We start from the raw sequence: 21,586 nt of genomic DNA, 5'->3' as shown, positions 1-21,586 counted from the left end.
GAATGACTGAATTTCTGGTCTGCTGTTAGGTTCTCTTAGCTCAATGGTATTCACCCAAGGTAATTCCATGGCTATTTGCAAAATAACAGAGCATTACAAGAGCTATTTGCACAAGATCTTTCCCAGAAATAGTAATTAAACCAAATTCCAACAAAAAAAAAAGTTACATGTCAAAAAAACACACAAACCCCCAGAAATTTAAGATTATTTATCTAATAAAGATGCCAGCAAAACACTTCTTGTGTGCACACTAAATAGATAGTGTCCTGGTAAAACACTTACTTTGAAAGAAACTGCACCATAGCCCAAACGCCACCATACATCAACCCTTTAATGAGCCAAGAATCAATGTCTAGGTCTGCTATAAACCCAACCAGCCAAATGACTAGGAAAGGAGTTCCCAGCATCACCTTCTGACGGAATTCCTATATAGAAACAAACATCAGTAAGTAATTCTATTTTTAGGAACAGGTTTTATAATAATATTCTACAATAAATAGGACAGTCACAAAAACTTAAATAAATTTTCAGGAAGCTTGGCACAGGGGGAGGAATCTTCATAAATTTTTGGTCATTTCCTACCTTTACATATCTTCAATTTATGAGCAAGAAAAAAAACCTCCTAAGATTTTATAGCAAATCAATAATTCTATGTATTCATTTATTTTAGAGGAACTGTCTTTTTGAGATTTTACTGTTAACACAGAATAAAGGCAACAATAGCTCCTTTTTAAGAATCTGTTAGAGTATATAAACTACTACACAGCACACAGTAATCTCAGTGAACTTTAAAGACTGAAGTTACATAAGTAATAGATAAAGTCATACTGAAGTGTCTGTGAAGAAAGACCTTTTTGTCTTATACTATGTGGGTACAATTCCTGGTTAAGGCATTGAACTCTTTCCAGATACTCAAAGCACAGTCACAATGCACATGTACACATAACGCAATGCACAAATCACTTAAAGTCAATAATCACTGCATTATTATATTACGACAGAGTAAAAAGCACAGGCTGGAGCCAGTACTTTAATCATCAAGATGCAATGTATCTTTAAATCAAGAAGTTATGACAAATCAGTGACAGCAATACTTAATATCCAATACAGCACTCTGCATGGTAAGAAAATATTAACTCTATATAAATTCTCAAACTATAGGCAGGTAGACAGCTCTTTATGCTAGAGCAACATGTTATCCTTAAACCTTCATTTCTTGCCTCCTCCTATCTGCAGTATTAAATAATAAAGGCCTCCGCATTAGAGATTCAGATATTACATTATACTGCCAGGATTGACTGCTTGTTTCATTGAACACAAACCACTACCTAATTAGAGAGGAGATCAGAGTTCAGGATATCTAAAATGTTTCTTTCCTTAGATACTTGAGAGTCAGCACTGTGAAAGTCTTGGCTATCCCAAACAATACCAGACCACTTGGTACTTTCCTAACATTTAGTTAGCATAAAAACTAAAGGTAACTGTGTGGAGGCTTAGGCTTTTCTTTCCTCCTGCCTTGAATAAAGTTCATTTGTTTGGTTTTTTCTTTTTGCAGTTACTTTTGTCTTAACAAAAGGATGTTTCCTAAAACTGCCATGTGGGGAAACCACAGTACTGAACTGCTTACCTTAAACACACCCCCACCCCCAAACTAACAGCAGCAGTAATATTGATTTACATGTTATACTACTTCTTACCTTATCAGCTTTTAGTTTTCTCAGAAAGGATGGACTGTCATATCCCTTTGCCTGTCTTGCTTCCTGTAGGTGATTGATCATCCAAACGTTTTTCCTCTGTTTTGCTAGATCAAGTGGTGATTCTCCCTGCCAGGAGTATAAAAGTGGGAAACATCCAATTTAAAAATAAAACGCACTCAGAGCACTTTTGAAACAGAAGATTGGCAGGTAAAAAGAATACATTTTAAATCATTTTAAGCTACATTCTGGCATACTTTTTGCTCTGCATCTTACTTGACACCAAACATCATTCATTCCTGTTGGTCTTTTTCACTCTCTCATAACTATACATAAGTGGACAAGTAGAATATTAAATGTGTGATCCTGAAAAATATGTATGTCCTGACATAGCAATAATTATTGCCTTTGGCATAACACATCTATGTTTCACTGTTCTATACACAGTCCACTAGTGTGTAAATGAAAGACTGTGCTTCCCCCTCAGCTATTGACAGGCAGCAGAAATCAAGCAAAGAATAAGAACTCGTGACCCACTGGATCATGGAAAGTCTCCCAGTGTGAAGCCTGACTTCTCAGTTAATTCTCTGCCTTTTTTTTGGCAGAGTGAAGTTACTAGTATCATGGAATGTTTCTATAAGGAATTTTTTCCACAAGCTTAATGTTCTCATATTCATCTCAGTTACTGAAGTCCTAGGAAGAAAACAGGAAAGAATAAACCGATTGCTCATGTCCAACTTATTCCGAAACTCTGAGCTTTTATGCTTAGCTTGTGCTTCACATACTTTGGGTGCTAAAGCCAGCAATGGTCCATGCTTTCTCTTTCCCTACTTTCAGAGAAGACTGACAGACAAAGCAAAAGAGAGACAGAGAGAGAGAGAGAGAGAGAGAGACAGGGGCCAAAGGTGCCTACCAAACTGATTTGACTTTATTGCTTTTTAAACATTTAGGAAGAGAGCTAAATGAAAGTTATTGACTTGGTCTAAAATTATAGAGGAGGCAAGAGACAACCAATTGCAGGTACCTCCAGCTTCAGTTTTGCATTTGATTCCTCCTCTCTTCTACTGGAGTTAACTCCCCTCCTAAACAAACCATTCATGGAGGCTTGAAAAATGGCTGAATCCTCCATCGCTCGGCCCCCTCCTAAAAAAAAAGTGAGACAGGTACCAGAAACTGAAATTACCCAGAAAGGGCAATAATTACTGCAGACAGAAGAGATTTCAAAGATTAAAAAGTACAGTTAGCTACCTATATCCCATAGAAAGACAACGGGAATTGAGTACTTAACTGTCATTTTTGCCTTTGAAATCTTGCTTCAAATCTCTAAAAGGAGAGTAAATAGCACAGACTACAGATCATGAGGTGAAGTTTTTTGCTGCTTAACAGAATAGTGCACTCCTGTGCGAGAAGTTTAACTAGCAAAATCAGCTAAAAAAAGAATAACCTTTCAACTTGACTTGGCTTCAAAGTTATTTAGCCAGATGTTTAAGAAACAGATTAAGTTAACTCCATCCTCAACAGAAATCCCTGAAATCAAACTATGGTGCCTGCTTCATCACAAATTTAATAGCATCTTGAATTGCTAATACCTGGAAAACTCCAGAGATGCTGTTGCTTTAATATCACCTTATATATCCAGACTGTAAAGATTACCTGTGGACAAGCAATCCCCTCTGGGAGTTGATCTCCCAAGTAAATCCTGAAGTTGTCTTGGGGTCCAGCTGAGCATCCCTTCCACTAGAGGGCCATGAGACACCTAGGAACTGCCTAAATAAAAAGATTGAGGGAGCTTTAAAGAAGTCTTTGACTATGCTTCTCATCACTGGCCATTTAAATATTTTCCTTGTGTTCATAGGGGTAGTGGATGGCTGACTTGCTTAGAAAGCAAAAAAAAAAAAAAAAATCGGGGAACTTAATCTAGTAACACACTTAGTTTGCCAGCAAGCAATAAGGCTTCAATAATATATATTTTAAGTGTTTAGATAGAAAGAATAATCTGAAGTCATTACCGTAGGGAACTTTACATGTAGACTTCCACAGACAAGCCTACAGATACACTGCATAATCAAGAAACTACATCTAAAGTCCATTCAATGATTAACAGATTAAAAAAAAAAAATCTTCCTTAAACTATAAAAGCTCTTTTTTGTCTCTATCACTCTCTAGTGAAAAAGGAGCTTCTGCTTACATTTAAATAAAATTTGCAGGTTCCCCCCAACCACAGTGATAAACTGACTCCCTGTGAAATCCTGTCCTCATCTGCCCAATCTGTTTACTGGTGTGGCAAGATAATTTGCTTAACAAAAAAATCAACCAGACAAAAAACCCCACTCTACTTTGACTACTGAAAAGCAGCTTTCAACTCCAACTGTAATCTCTTTCTCAAAAAGGAAAAAGGAAGTACCTTACTACCAAAAGAGAAGTGTTATTTTCTTGTACAGCATAAAATACAGAGAATAAATAACACAAACAGGACAAACCCACTTCTTGTATCAAGCTTTATTCTAGAATAAGAGTGCTATTGTTCATACACTTCTCAAACTGCCATGCAAAGTAAAAAGAGCACCTTACTGAGATGACTGATGCCAGTTTGTTCCAAACCTAGGCAGCCAGCAGCACACGCCTTTCTAACACACACTGCCTAGAGCTGATAACAGAAGGTCAAAGCTCTCACCTAATATTTCAGCCACTTCATAATTTGAAAAACATGAAGGGCTGTCAGCCAATGTATTTCTTTAACCGTAGTTGGCTTACCACTATTCTTGGGTCAATGCAATGGGATACCTGAGAAAAGGACTTTACTAGATAGTGCTGCAGAAATCTGGAAGTGACTGCGTCAGAAAGGAGCCTTTCGCAACTCCTTTTATTTCTGGGGAAACATGAGCCAGGCACTTAACAACTAGATTTTGGCTCAAAGAAAACTTTTTTGGTGAACAGTCAAAGGAGAAGCACAAAACTGAGTTTCTATATACCTATAAAAATCAATCAAATTCTTATGTTTCCCATATGTTTACTATCAACTAAACCAGCATCTGTTATAAAGCCACTGGCAGGATGGCAAAACTGCCACTGCTAGAATGACTTTGATCCTCTGAAGGTCCTAGAAACCTCGGAAGGCATGCAGGAAATGGAGAGTCCACTGCAGAAAGTAGGCAGTGGTTAATGAAACCAGACACATGTCTTCTGGCATAACTGGAAAGACACCATGATCCAGCAGGTTCAAAAACCTATTTTTCTACTGACTGCTGCTGTCTGTCAACACAGAAGGAGAAACCATGAACTGCTTCAGGCTAGCAGATACTTTTTCATTTGGCCAAACGTAAGAATTTTTATTATGGATTTCATAAGAGTCCAGAAACGTAGGTAAGGTGATGACTTTAAAACTCTAATCACACTAATCAGTCTGCCAAGGGAAGCAAGGTCTGACACACTGATTTTTTTCCACAAAAATACCTTAATTTCTACCATTAGGTGGCATAGAAAAAAAAGTTTTTTTAATAGTTTACAAGAAGTGAGACCAGAAGCATAATTCATCCACACGACTGACCTTACAGACCAGGAATAATTATTATATATTCACATCAGTACATGCAAGAGGCTAGTTCATTTGTTTTAAACACGTGAAAAGCCATGTGATTTTTCTATTGAGTTTTCATTCACAATCACCAGTATTTCTGATACTCTAAAGTGGATGTAGGACCTAGAAAGCTACTAGCAAAATTTGACTGCACCCTTAAAAAGACTTCCATGCTGTTCAAGAAAACGGATGTATATATATTTTTTTAGCATTTTTCTATCACTTGTGACCAAGCAAAATAGGCTCCGGCCATCTTATTCAGTAGGGAAAACAGTGAAAGGTCAAATAAATTTATTAAGTATTTAATATTTTATAAATGTAGATTTACAGCTGTATTTTCCAGTGTAACCACTCCATCTGTAACACTCATTAAGTGGAAAACACAAATATTTGAAGAGAAATTGATTATTCTTTTTCTAAAAGTGAATTATTGTCTGACACCACAGAAGCAGCAGCTTGGGTGGTGAAGTGCATCTAATTTGATATACAGAATAGCCTGGAGGCAATGGACAAAACCACGTTCAATAGGCACACCTTTCACTGCTGCAGAAGCTCATAGAGTCCAAGTCTATGGCAGAAATTCCAACAGCTGCTTGGTCGGTCTAACATATGCTAGGGGTGGGCTCTGTTAGTGCTGAATCTAGCGTCAGCATTAACAGGTTCTGGTAGACTTATCAGGCAATTTAATGTTCCGATGCCAAAAGAGCCAATTTTCTTACTTTATTCCTACTGGTATTTTTAGGGCTCCAACTTCCCTACTGCTACTAGGAGATATCCTAGAGCATTTGTCATCTCTCTGGAAGAGGACAGAGATGTCTCACATTTCACTCCAACAAACAGACAGTCACCCCAGAACTTCACTAGAAGACATTTGGTCAGATTTCCAATCTTGCACCCAAATGCATGGGTCGTCACGCATGCAGTCTAATTGCACACCCCACTCCCATATATCTGCACATAACCATTGGTAAATTAGTTACATGAGTACTTTTGAAGGTGCAGACTTAGTGGTTATGCATCACATTTAGGAAAAACTGTTTCCCAAATTAAACATTAGTGGCACGGCTTTTGCTCTATCTTCATGATCCCACTATACCCACAACAATAATCTATTCTTGAGATTTATTATAGGCTCTGTTATTTCTGCCTCAAACCACTTACAATAAAAACAGACCGAGTCTTTACCTTTATATTTTGAGCATCAACATTAGCTCCAGCTTCTAACAGAAGACTAATAACTGTAGTATTTCCTGCCAGCACAGCCCAATGCAATGCTGTGTTTTTGTGGTATTTGTCTCCAAGATTAACAGAAACATTAAATGTAAGTAGTAATCGGGTTGGATCCACACTAGAAAAGAAAACTCTTGTTAGATCTACAGAAGATGAACTCAAATACATACCAACTTATTGTTAAGGAGTTCAATTTCTCTAAAGAACATTGATCAGGTACACTATGTAATAGCAAAGTGACATTTTTTGCTGATGATTATGAAAGGCTCAAATTCCCTTCCCACCAAAGAGCAACCATAATTCTATTTACTTTTATAGGAGCTCAGCAAGACAGCTTGTTCTGGGATGTCATGAAACACATCTGGTATGTAATTCTTTTTTCACGTTTGCCAAAACCTAACAGTATTAACAGATTTGTAAAAGCATGCACATGATTGGTAGATAACAACCAAAGTTCAAAACATGTTATATTTCCACTTCACATTCCAAAAGAAAAAAATAAAACAGGATGATAATGTTGGTAATGGTAGGTATTCATAAAAGCTAGCCTATATTCCTCTCAACAATCCATGGAGACTGGCTCTTCTGAGCAGGAATCTAATTCAGACAAATTTGCTTTTTGGAGAAGTGTCATTTTACACCAACTTTTTCCACTCAGCTCCACAGGAAGATTTACTTTGTAAACTAAACGTTCGTATCAGTGAATACTTCTGCATAATATCCTCTCTCTTGAATAGGATGTTTAACTGGTTTTGGCTGGGATAGTTAATTTCCTTCAGGGTAGCTTATATGGGGCTGTGTTTTGGATTTGTGACAAAAACAGTGTTGATAACACACACATGTTCTACCTATTGCTGAGCAGTGCTTACACAGAGCCAAGGCCTCTTCTGCTTCTCACACCACCCCACCAGTGAGTAGGCTGGGGGTGCACAAGGAGTTGGGAGGGGACACAGCCAGGAACAGCTGATCCCAAATGACCAAAATGAAATTCCAGATCATATAGTGTCATGCTCAGCAATAAAATCTGGAGGAAAGGAGGAGGAAGGGGGAACATTCAGAGTTATGGTGTCTGCCTTCCCAAGTAACCATTATGCACAATGAAGCCCTGCTTTCCCAGAGATGGCCAAATACCTGCCTGCCCATGGGAAGTGGTGAATGAATTCCTTGTCTTGCTCTGCTTGTGTGTGGCTTTTGCTTCACCAGTTAAACTGCCTTTATCTCAACCCACAAGTTTCCTCACTTTTATTCTTCTGATTCTCTCCCCATCCCACTGGCAGGGGGGGAGGAATGAGTGAGTGGCTGCGTGGGGCTGAGCTGCCTACTGGAGTTAACTCACAACAATCATAAATGAAGAAAGATAAAGTGGCAATTGTGGATAGAACATTGACTAGTTAAACAAAAAAAACCTATCCAAAAAAATCAAAACCAGTCACTACTCTGTGCCACTTAGTGTCAGGAGACAGTCAAAACTGCAGTGAGATATTACCTATGTGTTCTGTAAGCTGCCCACATTAAAGGTGTCATTCCATTTTGATCCATCATATCTACATCCTAAAAAAGGAAAAGAAAAAAAAAGTTGATGAGATAAGTAAGCATGCTCAAGTTCCAGCAGGTACAAGGTTTGCAATGAGAAGCTGTATTTTAAGACTAACCAACTGAACTGGAGAAAACCTGGCAAGTTTTTAGTACATAATAAAATAGTATTTAAAAAAATGAAAACAGACATTAACAGCACCATTGCAAAAATACAACCATTCCAATCTATTTCTGAAACTAAGGAACAGTCATGCTGTATAAGGCTAGTCATTTCTATCTTACCATTAATCTTCAACATAAAAGATATATGCAGATGGTGTAATATTACACTCAAAAGCAGGAGAAAACTAAACAATGCACCAATATTTAATAAAATACTTGATAAATTAACATAAATACCATGGCCTGAATGCTACATCCTATTGAATGCTAGCTGCATCTATTTTTTCCCATTTGCAAAGCAATTTCCCTTAGTTCATCCAGTTCCAAAGGTATTTACATACCTGGATATCAAATTATTAGATGCCAGAAAATTTTTAAGTTTAAACAAAAGCCATTAACAAAAACAACCTACCCAGAAATAAAACTGATCTACAGTCAAGTGGTGACTAAACTGAAGGCTAACAATAAAAGAACTCCACATTATTACACTTAACAAAACACAGCCACAGAATGACAAAACAGTACCATGCAGGCAATTCTCTTAGATACATCAGAAAGGATCCAATATCTATGGCGTTTTTCCTGTTATAGATCCCTGCTTCACTAACATGGAAGTTGGTAATTCCTAAACACATTCAGAGGCAGACTGGAGACTCAAACACATTTGGGCAAGTTCCATGGATGACCACTAACAAAATTATTCTGTTTTCCTTAGAGGCAACAGAGCTATGTCAGTATTTCCTATGCTAGGCCACTCAGTCCTTACTAGGAAAATTAGGTTCAAAGTGTTTCAGTGAAGTCTTTTGCTACAGATACCACTGACAGAAACCCAGAAAGTGGATGATGTTGCTTTCTATCACCCCCAGAACCTTCTTCTCTGCCAAACAACTGGCACCCTGGGATCCCCACTCATGGTGCTGCTAGCCTGACCCAGGCAGGAGTTTTCCAGAAAATGCAACTCAGTTCTTCCAAATAATTTCTTTTAAAACAACCCTAGCCTGCAGATGCCTTTACATTTCTGAGTCTTTACTCTGGGAGTAAAAAAATTAAAAAAAACAAACAAACCATACCACGATTGATGGAGAGGAAAGAGAACTATTATGTTATTGTACTGTTCGTTCAGAAAAGAGTTACATGCATTGAGACCAGGATCCAAGCCTGTTTGCCCTCAGTACATGTATAGACTAGATCCTCCTGAGCCCGTTGGCACTTCTTTTAACCTCCTGATGTTGAGATCATGAAGGAAATTAGAACCACAACCTAACCTCAAGGTCAGTCATCCTTGAGAAGCATGACTGATTCACAGGTCACACTGTGAGAACAACATAGTTTGAAGATTGTACAAATTACTGTAACATGAACAATCACTCTTTCATCTTTAGATTTCATACAGGAAAGCAATTCTTTGTGACCAACAGCAGAGATCTGATTGCTTGGAAGCAGGTAAAAAGATTCCCTCAGTGGTTCCACCTGACAAATCAAAACGATACTTTGCACACTAGGTGACATTCAGCTAAAAGAAAAAGAAAAAAATCGCATGAGCTCGAGATTATTTCCTGCACATAAATTATCTAGGCAGGCTACAACTATTACTCACATTAAGCTCCGACATGGGCTGGGGCAGATCCCTTTGCAAAGGAACTGTAGCAAGAGGCAAAGAAACTAAGATTCCCTTGCATGCTGTTTTATAAATGCAGCAAAGATGACACACTTGTGGATAGCAGACACATGCTCTAACAAACCTCCCATCAAAAATTCTTTGCTATTCTGCCAGATCATTACCACAACCACAGAACAAGTGGGACATTTCAGAAAGGAAGCTCTGCTGCTGCTTTTTACCAAAGGGCTGAGGCAAAAAATTAAACCTTCAGCAGCGGGTACATATTAGCAGACTGTTCCTGCTGTTCTGGTGTGTACCAATTTTAACATTAACTTCTTGTTTAACTCTCAGTGACAGGTCAATCTGATAAGGCTCATGGAGAGCTGTACCTGTCTATGCTGTTAGGACAACAGTACGAGCACTGCAAGAACCAAAGATTTCAACGATAAGTGTCGCAACGATGAAAAATTGCTCAAGCTGCTGCCCTGTATATGTATTTCAGGTGTGAACTCCTTGGACCACAATTGGCTAATTTTTTACTTGTTTCTGACACAAAATAACTCTGGTTCTGAAAGAGAACAACTCTGCGTATGCAAAGATAACCAGACTTAATCCTAGGACACTAATACAAGATTCCACAAAAAGCTGTTGGAGAGGCAAAAATATAAGGGAGAAAGAGTTTCTTGCATGGAAAGGACTGTAGCAACTATTTTGCTGCTTAACCCTACTTTCTGAAAGCAATACAGCTGACGAGGTAGGATTCTGAATAGCAGCTAGAGATCAGAGCAGCATTTAGGCTTACCAGTGCATTTAACAAGCCATGGTCAAACCAGTACTGTGATACAATACAGTCTTTCCAAAAGCACAAAAAGCATCAAGAGGTTCCACTTAGAAGTGCATTCAATTGAACAGAAAGGGACCAGGAATTTAATTCCCTTCAGGACCATTACGGGTTATTTCACAGAGCGCAGTCCTTCACAGAAAGACCCACCGCGCTCTTGTTCAGAATCCTATTCTCCGTAAGGAAAAGATCTCTTTCACACGGACTGTCACCCAGGAAAGGGAAACAGGCTTCTAAAGAGATTACATATTTAAAAGCAAATAGTAAAGAACATTTATCAGGAAGGAAAATGTAAGGCTGAAAACATTTCCTAATTTAGAAAAGACATGTCCTAGTTACTCACTTAGAAGCATAGATTTTGTAAGATTCTTGTGAAATGAACCAAGTGCAGAGTGACAGGCGGTTCACCAAGCAAGGTAACACACAAAACTAAACCTACCTTGTTCTTTCAAACAACAAAAGCTCCGTTCTGAATACTTTAGTCCATCAAACGCAGAGTCAGTTTTGACAATCATGAGGAAGAAACATGACTGGACTTATAGTTCTGTAAGTAATGTTCTGTAGGTTGGGTCTAGGGAATAAACACTTGGTTCAGGGTCTTACCCGGGCCTGAGCCCAGTGGAGAGAATGATCCTCGGTGCCAACAGAGGTAATGGTGGTTAAGAGCACTGCTCATGGACTGCAGCACCAGAACCAAGGCTGCTGGTACCACACTGGCATCTCCTAACGTAGATGCCATCTATGCCTAGGCCATATCTCAGAAGAAGGCCCTATGTAGCTCAGGACAGTAGTTAACACATAAAATTGCAACTCTGAGAATAAAAAAACACATACTTGATGAATAAGTGATAGTTAAACTATAAGTACACTGTAATTCTTACAACATGATTTTACCCTACTATCAACTTTATAGTCACTCATTATCTGTGATTGAGGTGATGCCACAGGATGAGAACACATTATTCAACCATCCGACATACCATATCCATATCTTAACTTACTCCAGGGTGACATGTTTGCGTATGCTAGGCCCTGATATGCCTTTGGCATTTTAAGTAGCGTAAGCACAGTGTCAAGCAGTCCAGTAGTACAAGCATCAATTCTGAACATTTTAAAGTGCCCTCAAGCTCTTTTCAGTTTTTCTTTCTTGCATTTTTTTAAATAATGATCTTACCTAAACTTGTACTGTGCTACAGATTCTGTTACTTGCTATCTGATTATATATATATGGTGTACTTGCCCCAGGCTTGATTTTGACCCAGGCAACCTATGGATGCAAACAACATGAGCAAATTATGATACAGCCAGGTATTACTCTCAAAATTCAGTAAGAGACATGACTAAATAAAAAGCAACAGTTACCAGCCACTGCTGCCTCTTGGCTGAGTAGTACTTGCTGGCATGAAAGTGGGCTCACTTCCAACCAAGACCAGAGGGCATCTGACCAAGAGTTCTTCCCCTGCATTACGCTCCAGAAGGCAGAGGGCTGGACTCGAGACTCAGATTGGAAATTTTACTGTTGGCTGCTGCAGCCCCAGAAGAGGGAAGCAGCAACACTGAAGCTTGGTTCCAGCTCTGTCTCAAAAAGGGACAAGAAGCAATTAGGAGCAGCTTCTTAATCCACCTGTCAGTTCTCCACACAGTTATGCAAGCCAGCTCTCCTCTGATCAGGTAGGTCCACAAAAGCATCAGGATCAGAACTAACAAAGCACAACAGCCTACGCTGACCTTTATTTTGACATTTATTTAGTTGTCATTTACCACACCGGTACTACAATTAAGTTCAGAACAAGGGCAAGCCTACTCTTTGGATATAAGAGAAACTGGTCTCTGCAATGGCAAAAGGCAAAAAAATTTTTACAAGTAGTATGTAGGGTAAACTCGCAAAAGCAGTTCAGGTTTCTCAACCCAAATCATGGCATCACAAAGGAGGTGGGGAAAAAAAAAAAAGGAATTCATGACCTCATATATACTTATTAAAGGAGAGTAAAAAGTAGAATTATGTATTTCCCATAGCTTCTCCAGAAACCATGTAGTTTCTGGAATTGTATCTATATAGCTAGAGAACTATGAGTTTAGGGATTGTTATTACAATGTATTGATATTACTATACTTTAAACATACAAATCAATACATAATTTTAAAGTTGAACTTTCTGAAGTGCTTCCAACTGTTAACATTAATTCAAACTTACGGCATGGAAAGGATACCAAAATCATACTTGATAACATTTGGGGGATTTAATAAGAATTATCCTTTTAAAAACTATTGATAACGAGAGCTGTTTCCAAGTTTTAAATTTTAAAGCAAGTTTTGTGCATTTATGTATGTACATGTGTAAACACACAGAGCTTCTTTTGGACTGAAGTATCACATGCCCAGATGAATAGGACAAGTCTGTATATAAACATGAGGACAAACAAACATTTAGAGGGAGATTTCATAATCACAGTAGAACATTTTAAAGGCCACTTATACTTCATTAATGTTATGCTTTAAACAAGTTCACACATGTATAACATATGTAAGATTTTTCTGGTAACATAAAAATCCACGTACAATTATACATACGCATGTACATGTTTTGTGAACAAAATACAAAACTTGTTCCTGATGAAAAAAGCCCTTTCTCTCCAATCATTATCTCTTACAAAATAGCGATTATATATGATCAGCCTCTTCTTGTGCCTAGCTCACTCTCTGTCATACATTAAATACTGTTTTACCAAACAGTTCTCAGATACAAACTGCATACTGCATGGAGCAACAGTTCATTTTTTTTACATGTAGAGGCACAAATAATTTTCTGAAGCAAATTTAGTATTTGTTTTACACAGACCAAACCCACTGATTTCACAGTCACATTCTACCTGACTCGCTATTTGAAAGAATAAGCAGAATACAGAAGTGTGAACAGCATTAGCAAGACTGTAAAAAGAGAGGAGCGCTTTGACCTTTCTATATGGTTTACAAAGCAAATCAAATTTGTGCTTCGGGCACGTATCTGTGGGTGAGTAAATCTACAGATTATCATGCAGGGTGAGTAGCAAAAAGGTGAACGTGGTTTTGAGCATATAGAATGAAGGATGGGAGGCAACAAGAACAGTAATGAATACAAGTGCTATATACACACTTCACAAATCTAGCAGTAATATAAGAAGCTAGAAAGAAGATTTTGGGGTGGGTTTTTTGTTTTGTGGGGTGTTTTGGTTTTGTGGGGTTTTTTTAATTTACACTCTCATGCAACTAGTAACAGCAATAAATAAAAGTTGTGGACTGAGGTTAAAAAAAAAAAGAGAGGATCTACGACAATGCTTTGTCATTAGATTCTTTACCTGTGTATAAACTGATGATTCTGTGAAGAATTCTAAAATATTTGCTATCATTGTCAGTGTTAACATCTAAAGATTAAATTCATTAGAAATAAAGAGTGATAAAAGAATAACTGCTAGAATTTCCATATACTATACTATACTAGACAGGTATGAATTAAAGCCAAAGTACTCAGACCACTGTTAGAGGAAATTAAGTTAGCAGGGGGCACATCAATATTGTGGTCTACAATAAAAGACATTGAATTATTTTTATGTTTAGTCAGGCAAATATTTTGCATTTCCTGAATGACAGGTATAGGTTTCAATTGTTTTCCTATTCTAATTTTGAGTAGAATCTATTTAAATATGATATTACTTAAAATTTACCTGTCCCTTTGCTATCAGGTAAGCAACAATCGAAGTGTGTCCAAACTGGGCAGCCAAATGAATACAGCTACATCCTTCTCCATCAATTAGCGACGGATCTGCCCCGTATTTCATCAGCTGTACCACCATGGATAAGTGACCCTGTCTAAATGTAACAAAACACAGAAAACAAACAACTGAATAACTATATACAGAAAAACTATTAAAATTTGAATATTTGAATACAATAAATGTGTTTGGCAGTTAATTGCACTATCAGAGCTTCCGCACTTTGACTCGTACTTTGAAAAAAAACAATTGTCATGATCTGATTCTGCAACTGAGTAAGCAAACTCATTCACATGAGCAAATTCTATGCAGCCAATGGATGCATCACATGCAACTGGCTTAAGTGTGTTGTATACCAAAAGGCCCATCAAGAAAAAATCCCAAGTTATTAAGTTTAGAAATCTAGTCTACTGTGACTTCTTCTGATCCACATATGAAACATGCTATTTTAAGAGATGTACTGCTATATACTCTCACTTTTTGTGGGGCATATGGTTTATATTTCTACTATTAAAAACAGTAGTGAAATAAAAATAGGAAGAAAAAAAGGAAAACTGAAGGCCTACGCTTCCTCCACACTTCAGTAAAAGCTTAGGCATCTTTTCGGCATAATGAGCACAGGCATATCTTTCCTGTTGAAACAGTGCCTAACTGTCAGCACACAGTTTCTGACACGAGCAAAAAGACCTTTTCAATCTGTCAGAAGCAGCTTTGGACAATGCTTCACAGGACAACAGATTACAGCTATGAACACCTGCAAATTTAATCAAGCTTTTGTGCTATTAACACAGAATGTAGAGTATGATCTGTAACAAAAAGAAATACAGAAGCTAAAATCTTTAATGGAGGCTAACAAGCAAGTCCTCATCTTTAGTAAACAAATTATTTTGATACATTAAATGTTCTAAAAGCTAATTTTGTAGGACTCCTTTTGCAGTCTACAGTTAAAAATATCAATATGTACAGTGTTCCTTTCCTGCCTATTTCTAGGTAGTTGTCTGGAGAAGCAGCTACTGCTTGAAGGCTGTCTTCAATTTTCCCAGCCATTCATCACTCTCAGACCATCTTCTACATCATAAATCTCATCTTAAAAAAAAATCCACACATGTAATAGAACACTGCAAGGACAATGTCACACAAAATCATCCGAAGCCCCATCTGCACAAGTGTTGCTGAACTTTGGAAGGCTGACAAAAATAACATCTCCAAAGTAAAAATAAACCAACATCACTACACACTCTAATTTTACTTTACTCTTTTTCCTATCATAGCAATCATCTTCCTCTACATCAGAAGGAGATAAGACAAAAACCAAATTATATGCTGAAAGCTCCTGTAGCTCAAACATACCACATTGACAGTGTGCCCAGTTATCAATGACTGAACTAGTTCTTGTGCAACATATTCCCAGAAAATACAGCAATTTCATAAATCAATCAGTAGCAGATTCCAAGTTAAGAAAAACCACAGGAGAAGAAAATTCCAGAAGAGTTTTCCCCACCTTGTTGCCCAGTGAAGTGGGGTAGAATTTAAATCTCCTCCAAGCTGATCAACGATAGCACCTTTTGATATATAATATCTGGAATAACAAAAATAGTAAACACTATTACTTGTCTTGGTTAATTATAAAGGACACATAGTAAGCATGTTTGATGTTAATGTGAAGCAGGCAGTTACAGACCAGAAGTTCAGAATATTTCCTTGCCTTCATATAACCTTCCTTTTAAGAGGTCATGCATATACATTCCATTTTTTGCCTTGCTGATGTGAGTTGGGAGAGTAGGAATGCTTCCTACTGTGTTTTAAACATGCTGCTATTTCCTAGTTTGGTTCTAAGGTAAAACAGAACATTTTTTTTATATATATATATATATATATATATATATATATATTTATAAGTACAAACTGTCCTACCACAGAAGTATTTAATAAAATGGATTCTTCTAAAATATTTAGGGGTTGCTGCATTAAAAAGAATTCTGAAGTAACTGTAAAAGAATATGCTGCTAAAAGACTAACATATTTAGAGAATTTTGGCTACAATGGCAAAATTATATACCATTCAACTTGCAGCACGTATCATCACTGGAATGGCCCTGCTGAAGTCATTGTTCCTAGAGCTCATGCTTAAGTTAGGTGTTTAGCCGAGTACTATGATTTTTGCATACTTCTCAATTGTTATTAATCAAAGGACAAAAACATCTGAATATTTAAAAAAATACATCTAAATGATGGGCTAGAAATTATTTTTCCCTCAAGAACATTTCTAAAAAGATGAGCTAGCTGTAGGAACAAAACAAGTTACCCATATTTAACTGCAGTAATTCATAGTCATAGTCATTTGTACTGTTTCTGTGAACTGTTTTCCTTGCTGTTTTATATAGGACATTACACTGGCAATATTACTTTTTGTTTGTGAGAGAAAATACACACCTTACAAAGAAATTAATGTTTTTTTAAGAAACAAGCCTTCCCAGAAGGCTTCTAGTTCTTCATTCACTACCGTATAAGCTAGAAGTTATTACTAACAGACCTTTGAAGAGTACTATCTAGCTACAGATTCCTAAGTGCTTGCACATTTCAAGTACCTGCGCCTGCAGACTTTTTGCATTCAAAATACCTGTCAGATATATATGAATCCTGCTCTCCCGCCCACACAACTGTCCTTCAAATCTTCAGCACTGAGTTCTGGCACCTCCATTTCTCTAAGTGTTTCACAACATGGCAAGAAGAAGGGCAACAAACAGAACAATTTGAAACACATTACTCTAAGTAATTCTTTTTCTTTAGTGCTTATTGATTCAGAGTGAAACTTTAAAAACAGCCCAAAAGTCACCTTTAGGAACAGAAACTGAAAAACGCATCAGCTAACCACGTCCACTCTAAAAACATCTAAAGGAAAAGTCCTTTTATACAGTTGCTTTAGAGCCATCAGACACAATGCAGTACTTCAGCAGACTTGCCAAAGTCATACAAAACTGTTTTGTATGACAAACAAGATCTTCTCTGATCGAGGCAGGACAGCCCACTCCACTGGTGTCCAACACCAAAAGAACAAAAGTGCAACATGTCTCTGCTGAAGTTAAGCTTTTGGATTTCTCAAAAAAAAACCTGCAAAAGTTTTGGTCCTGTGTAGGTGAAAAGACAAGGCGTATGTAAGGTAAAGGGACAACGTAATTTTGTTATTGTGAAGCAAAGGATCAGCTACCAAAGAACAAATTTGAAAAAGACTTGGAGAAGCTATTTAGTCCCCCTTGGGAAGGAGTTCACAAGGAAATCTTGTCTAGATAAAAGACAGCACAGAGAAATTCACAGTCAATGCTTGGATCCATCTCGTTGATGTGACAGCCACTCATGGGGAGGTGAACATTAAACAGATTGTCTTCATTCAAACACTGGTCCCCACAGAAACACAGAATATGTTCCGATTCTACTGAGCAGCAGCACTGCTTACTGGTTAGTAAGTTTTATTTAGAAGGAAGAACTTGCAGTTTGACAACTGGGAAAAGACAAGGCGTCGATCTTCTGCCAGATGGCGCACTGAAATAACTTTTTATGTTTCCTTAAGGGTGTTCTTAGACTACGTTGAGATTTATTGCTGCATTTCAGTTTCAGTACACAAACAGATTTTTCTGCAAAATCAGACTGAGAACTTAATCTCCTTGTCTACGTAAGTTTTGTGGAAGCAATTTTGTGCTTGGTGAGAATGTCCCTGGAGAAAGGAGGAACTGGGCAATTCTACTCTGTCACCTAAGCTCTCACACTAGAAGATGCCAGGTGTGCAAGTCCTATTTAAGCAATCTACTTACATTCAAAGCAAGCAGTTCTGATAAAGAGGTCAACTTAAGAAGAAAATACTTCTGACCTCCACATCAGGATCACTAAGTCTTTGCCAGCTAATTGAAAACTGCCCCAGCTTGTGTTCAGTGCTTGTGGAATCAAAGGGCATGCAGTCACTGTTGCTAGAAGGAGGTAAAGTAGAAGAGAAATCCTTGTCTGGAGAAAGTTCAACACAGGGATTGAGGAAATGCAGTCAACAGGTAACTGTAGAGATGTAAAGCAAGTATTTGCATTTTTACAAAATTGAGTTGAAGACAGACCAATCGATCAGTGTCATGACAAAAAAGAGAATTACATTGTGGATGTCTGACACTTATCCCTGATCCTACAGAAATAAGAGAAGGTTTTGTAGGTTTCCTTATAGAATATCAATGGGCTTCAACAGTATCTACGCTGAATCTCAAGTCTCAGATAGGCAGCATGAGGAAATACTAAAACCAAGAGAAGTCTAATTCTAAGCCTGCACTCTCCACAGATGACCTGCTAAACTACCTCATTGGGAAGACCTTATATAGTCAATACCCAGTAAGCAAGACACTGAGATCTGGTATCATGAGAGCAGACCACTTATACTTACAGTCTATCTCTGTGATACCAAGCTCACTAGCCAACATATTTAATGAAATTGTCCATTGCACATAATGGGCACAAATAGTGGAGACTGGGGAAAGATGTGATAAGATAAAACAGAAAGAAAACCAGAATAATTTCATTCTAAGGAAACAGAATAATCCAGTGTCTCACAAAAGGCAGAGTGGGAGAGCGCATGATATGCTGGGTAATATAAACTAAAATAAATCAAGACCATCTAAAGACAGAGGAACTTAGAACATGAGAACTGCATGAGGAGGAATGAATTTTAGATACAGTTAAACACATTAGTAGTCACATGCACTCTAGTAAACAGCAGGAAGAAAACGCAATGCAGTATGTCACAGTGGTAGATGTATCAAAAAGGGACAAGAGCTTTGACAATAGCATTGAGGAAAAAGGAAGAATTAGACACATTAGATTTAAGAACATTCAATTGTCAGGGATCATACTAAAATAACTGGAAAGAGGTATGACTGGTAGAATTAAAGTTATGTTGAAGTAAAATTCTCAGAACAAGTTTCCAGCACTCTAATGTAGGTGGAGAGATATCCCTACCATATTATAAAGACCGAATTGGAAATTCAGATAGAGATTTAAGCACAGACTTCCATCTATCTGAACCTGACATTTTGATTTTGAAACACCTCCATGTCCAATATAATTGCTATAGCAGGAAATTGTTAGCAACATGCTTGGAGAGGGGAAAAAAAGGGTAAAGCACAACATGAAATACTCATATGCTAAAGTATTTCTTTCACAAATTTAGCTTCAAAAGACAACTAATGGGGAATTTAAAATTTGGTCCAATTTTACTCTGTGAATGACAGAAGGTCACAAAAAAAATTTTTGGGCAGGTTTTGGGGTTTTTTTTAAAGAAAAAGCTGTAGAATACATAAAATGGTAGTGAACTAAAGCATTAAATCATAATCAAGTATCACATAGGTAGATTCATTGCACTGCAAAGCTGCCACAGAAACTATACATAATACAGAAACATTATCCACAATATGGGCCTCTTTTTTCAAATGCCTGACATACTGATGCTCTTAAATGATGATAGTTGTCTCAATGCCATTCACTTCTCAGACCTTATAAAGACATATCAAATGAGATGGAATAGCTGTAATACAAATGTGTCTTCCAACAGCTCAAATAAGATGAACAATTCATTGCACATAATTCATTATGCATTCAAGACGGATAAAAAAGAGCTCAAAATATAACAACTGCTTTGAGATGCTGTACTCTTCTTAAAGAAAAAACAGCTATCTGCAAAGTTATTTCACAGCAAGTTGTAAGAGCCTAGCCATAAAGACCCAGGACAACCCAGAAGGAAAATGGAATGAAAAGGAAGAAAACAATAGGGTCTAAAATGTACTCTCACAAAAAAGGTTATTTAGGTAAACCAGGGTCCTGCATCACTTTTGCAAGGGGCTCCTTTTCAGCATGCCAATAAGCACATTGGTTACCTGTCTTGTAATGAAAGGAATATATCAAATGTAGAATAATCGTTTCCATGATAAGCTTCTACCCACAATAAAGACATAAAACCTGTTGTGCTATCTATTGTGTATAATTTTAAAAAAATTCTTTCAGAAACACTGAATTAATTCACAGAATCGTTTCGTTTCGTCAAAGCATCTAGATCATGTCATCTAGAACCATGTCCAGTTGGCTTTCGAACATCTCCAAGGATGGAGAGTTCACAACCTCTCTGGGCAACCTGTGCCAGTGCTCGGTCACCTGCACAGTAAAATCAGTGTTTCCTGATGTTCAGATGGAATTTTGTGCGTGTTTTTTTAATTTGTGCCCTCTGCCTCTTGCCTTGCCCCTGGGCACTACTGAGAAAAGTCTGGCACTGTCTCCTTTACTCCTCCCATCAGGTATTTATACACATTGATAAGAGTCCAGGTATTACAGACTACCAGGTATCCCAGGTGTTTATATACATTGATAAGATCTTCCTTGAGGATTTTATATACATTGACAAGCCTTCTCTTCTCTAGGCTAAGAAGTCCAAGCTCTTGCAGCCTCTCCTCATGCCAGATGTTCCAGTCAATCATCTTTGCGACCCTGCACTGGAATCACCCCAATAATATTGTCCATATCTTTCTTGCAAAGGGGAACCCACAACTTCACACAGATACTCAGCTACAACAGATGAGGAGAGAGGAAGGATCACCTCCCTCAGCATGCTGGCAGTGTTTTTCTTAATGAAGCCCAGTACACCATTGATCTTTTCTGCCTCAAGGCTGCATTGCTGGTTCACAGTCAGCTTCCTGTCCACCAGGACCCCAAGGTCTTCTTCATCAGATCTAAATCTTTATTTACCTATCTTTACCTATTTAACCTTCCTTTAAGAGAACTTCATCAGGACACAGAGAGTCCTCTAAAAACAAGATGAGAAACATGAACCTGAGACCTTCTAGAAACTCAAGATCTGGTCTGACAAAGGTGCTGGTGATGGATATACATGGGGAGAAAGTGCTTAAATGTTTTGCATTTGTTATTATGTGTAAGTACACACATTCGTTAAAAAGTTTTGAAAAGTGGACTGACTGAAGAGGTACAGTTTATGTCAAATATTCTAGAAACCTGCTGATTCAATAATATTTTGTGTATTTAGACTTAATTGCATGTACTTAATTCATTGCTTTGTTACAGGTAGAGTGACAAAAAAACCCAAAGATGTTCTATACACTCCCGACTGTAAAACAGCAAATACTAAGAATTATCCCTTCAGGAATTAAGCTCTCCATGTTC

General features: G+C 37.6%; 1 protein-coding gene and 1 long non-coding RNA gene across 4 annotated transcripts in view; one reads left to right on the top strand and one right to left on the bottom strand.

Annotated features, from left to right (window-relative positions):
• ZDHHC17 (zinc finger DHHC-type palmitoyltransferase 17) overlaps nt 1-21,586 on the bottom strand; it is a 79,660-nt gene that overhangs the window by 26,871 nt on the left and 31,203 nt on the right. For all 3 annotated transcript variants that reach the window (XM_054813951.1, XM_054813952.1, XM_054813950.1), the window contains 6 exons: nt 15,891-15,968; nt 14,342-14,486; nt 7,988-8,052; nt 6,457-6,619; nt 1,698-1,823; nt 283-425 (listed from right to left, as the gene is read on the bottom strand). In XM_054813951.1, the coding sequence (XP_054669926.1) occupies nt 283-425; nt 1,698-1,823; nt 6,457-6,619; nt 7,988-8,052; nt 14,342-14,486; nt 15,891-15,968 (720 nt within the window). The remainder of the gene's footprint in view (nt 1-282; nt 426-1,697; nt 1,824-6,456; nt 6,620-7,987; nt 8,053-14,341; nt 14,487-15,890; nt 15,969-21,586) is intronic.
• On the top strand, nt 11,967-14,474 carry LOC129201961 (uncharacterized). The gene is made up of 3 exons (XR_008575545.1): nt 11,967-12,311; nt 13,478-13,679; nt 14,360-14,474. It is a non-coding gene; the product is annotated as an uncharacterized LOC129201961 (long non-coding RNA).

Source organism: Grus americana, chromosome 1, assembly GCF_028858705.1.
Source record: "Grus americana isolate bGruAme1 chromosome 1, bGruAme1.mat, whole genome shotgun sequence".
NCBI lineage: Eukaryota > Metazoa > Chordata > Aves > Gruiformes > Gruidae > Grus > Grus americana.
This window is presented reverse-complemented; position numbering and strand designations above follow the sequence as displayed.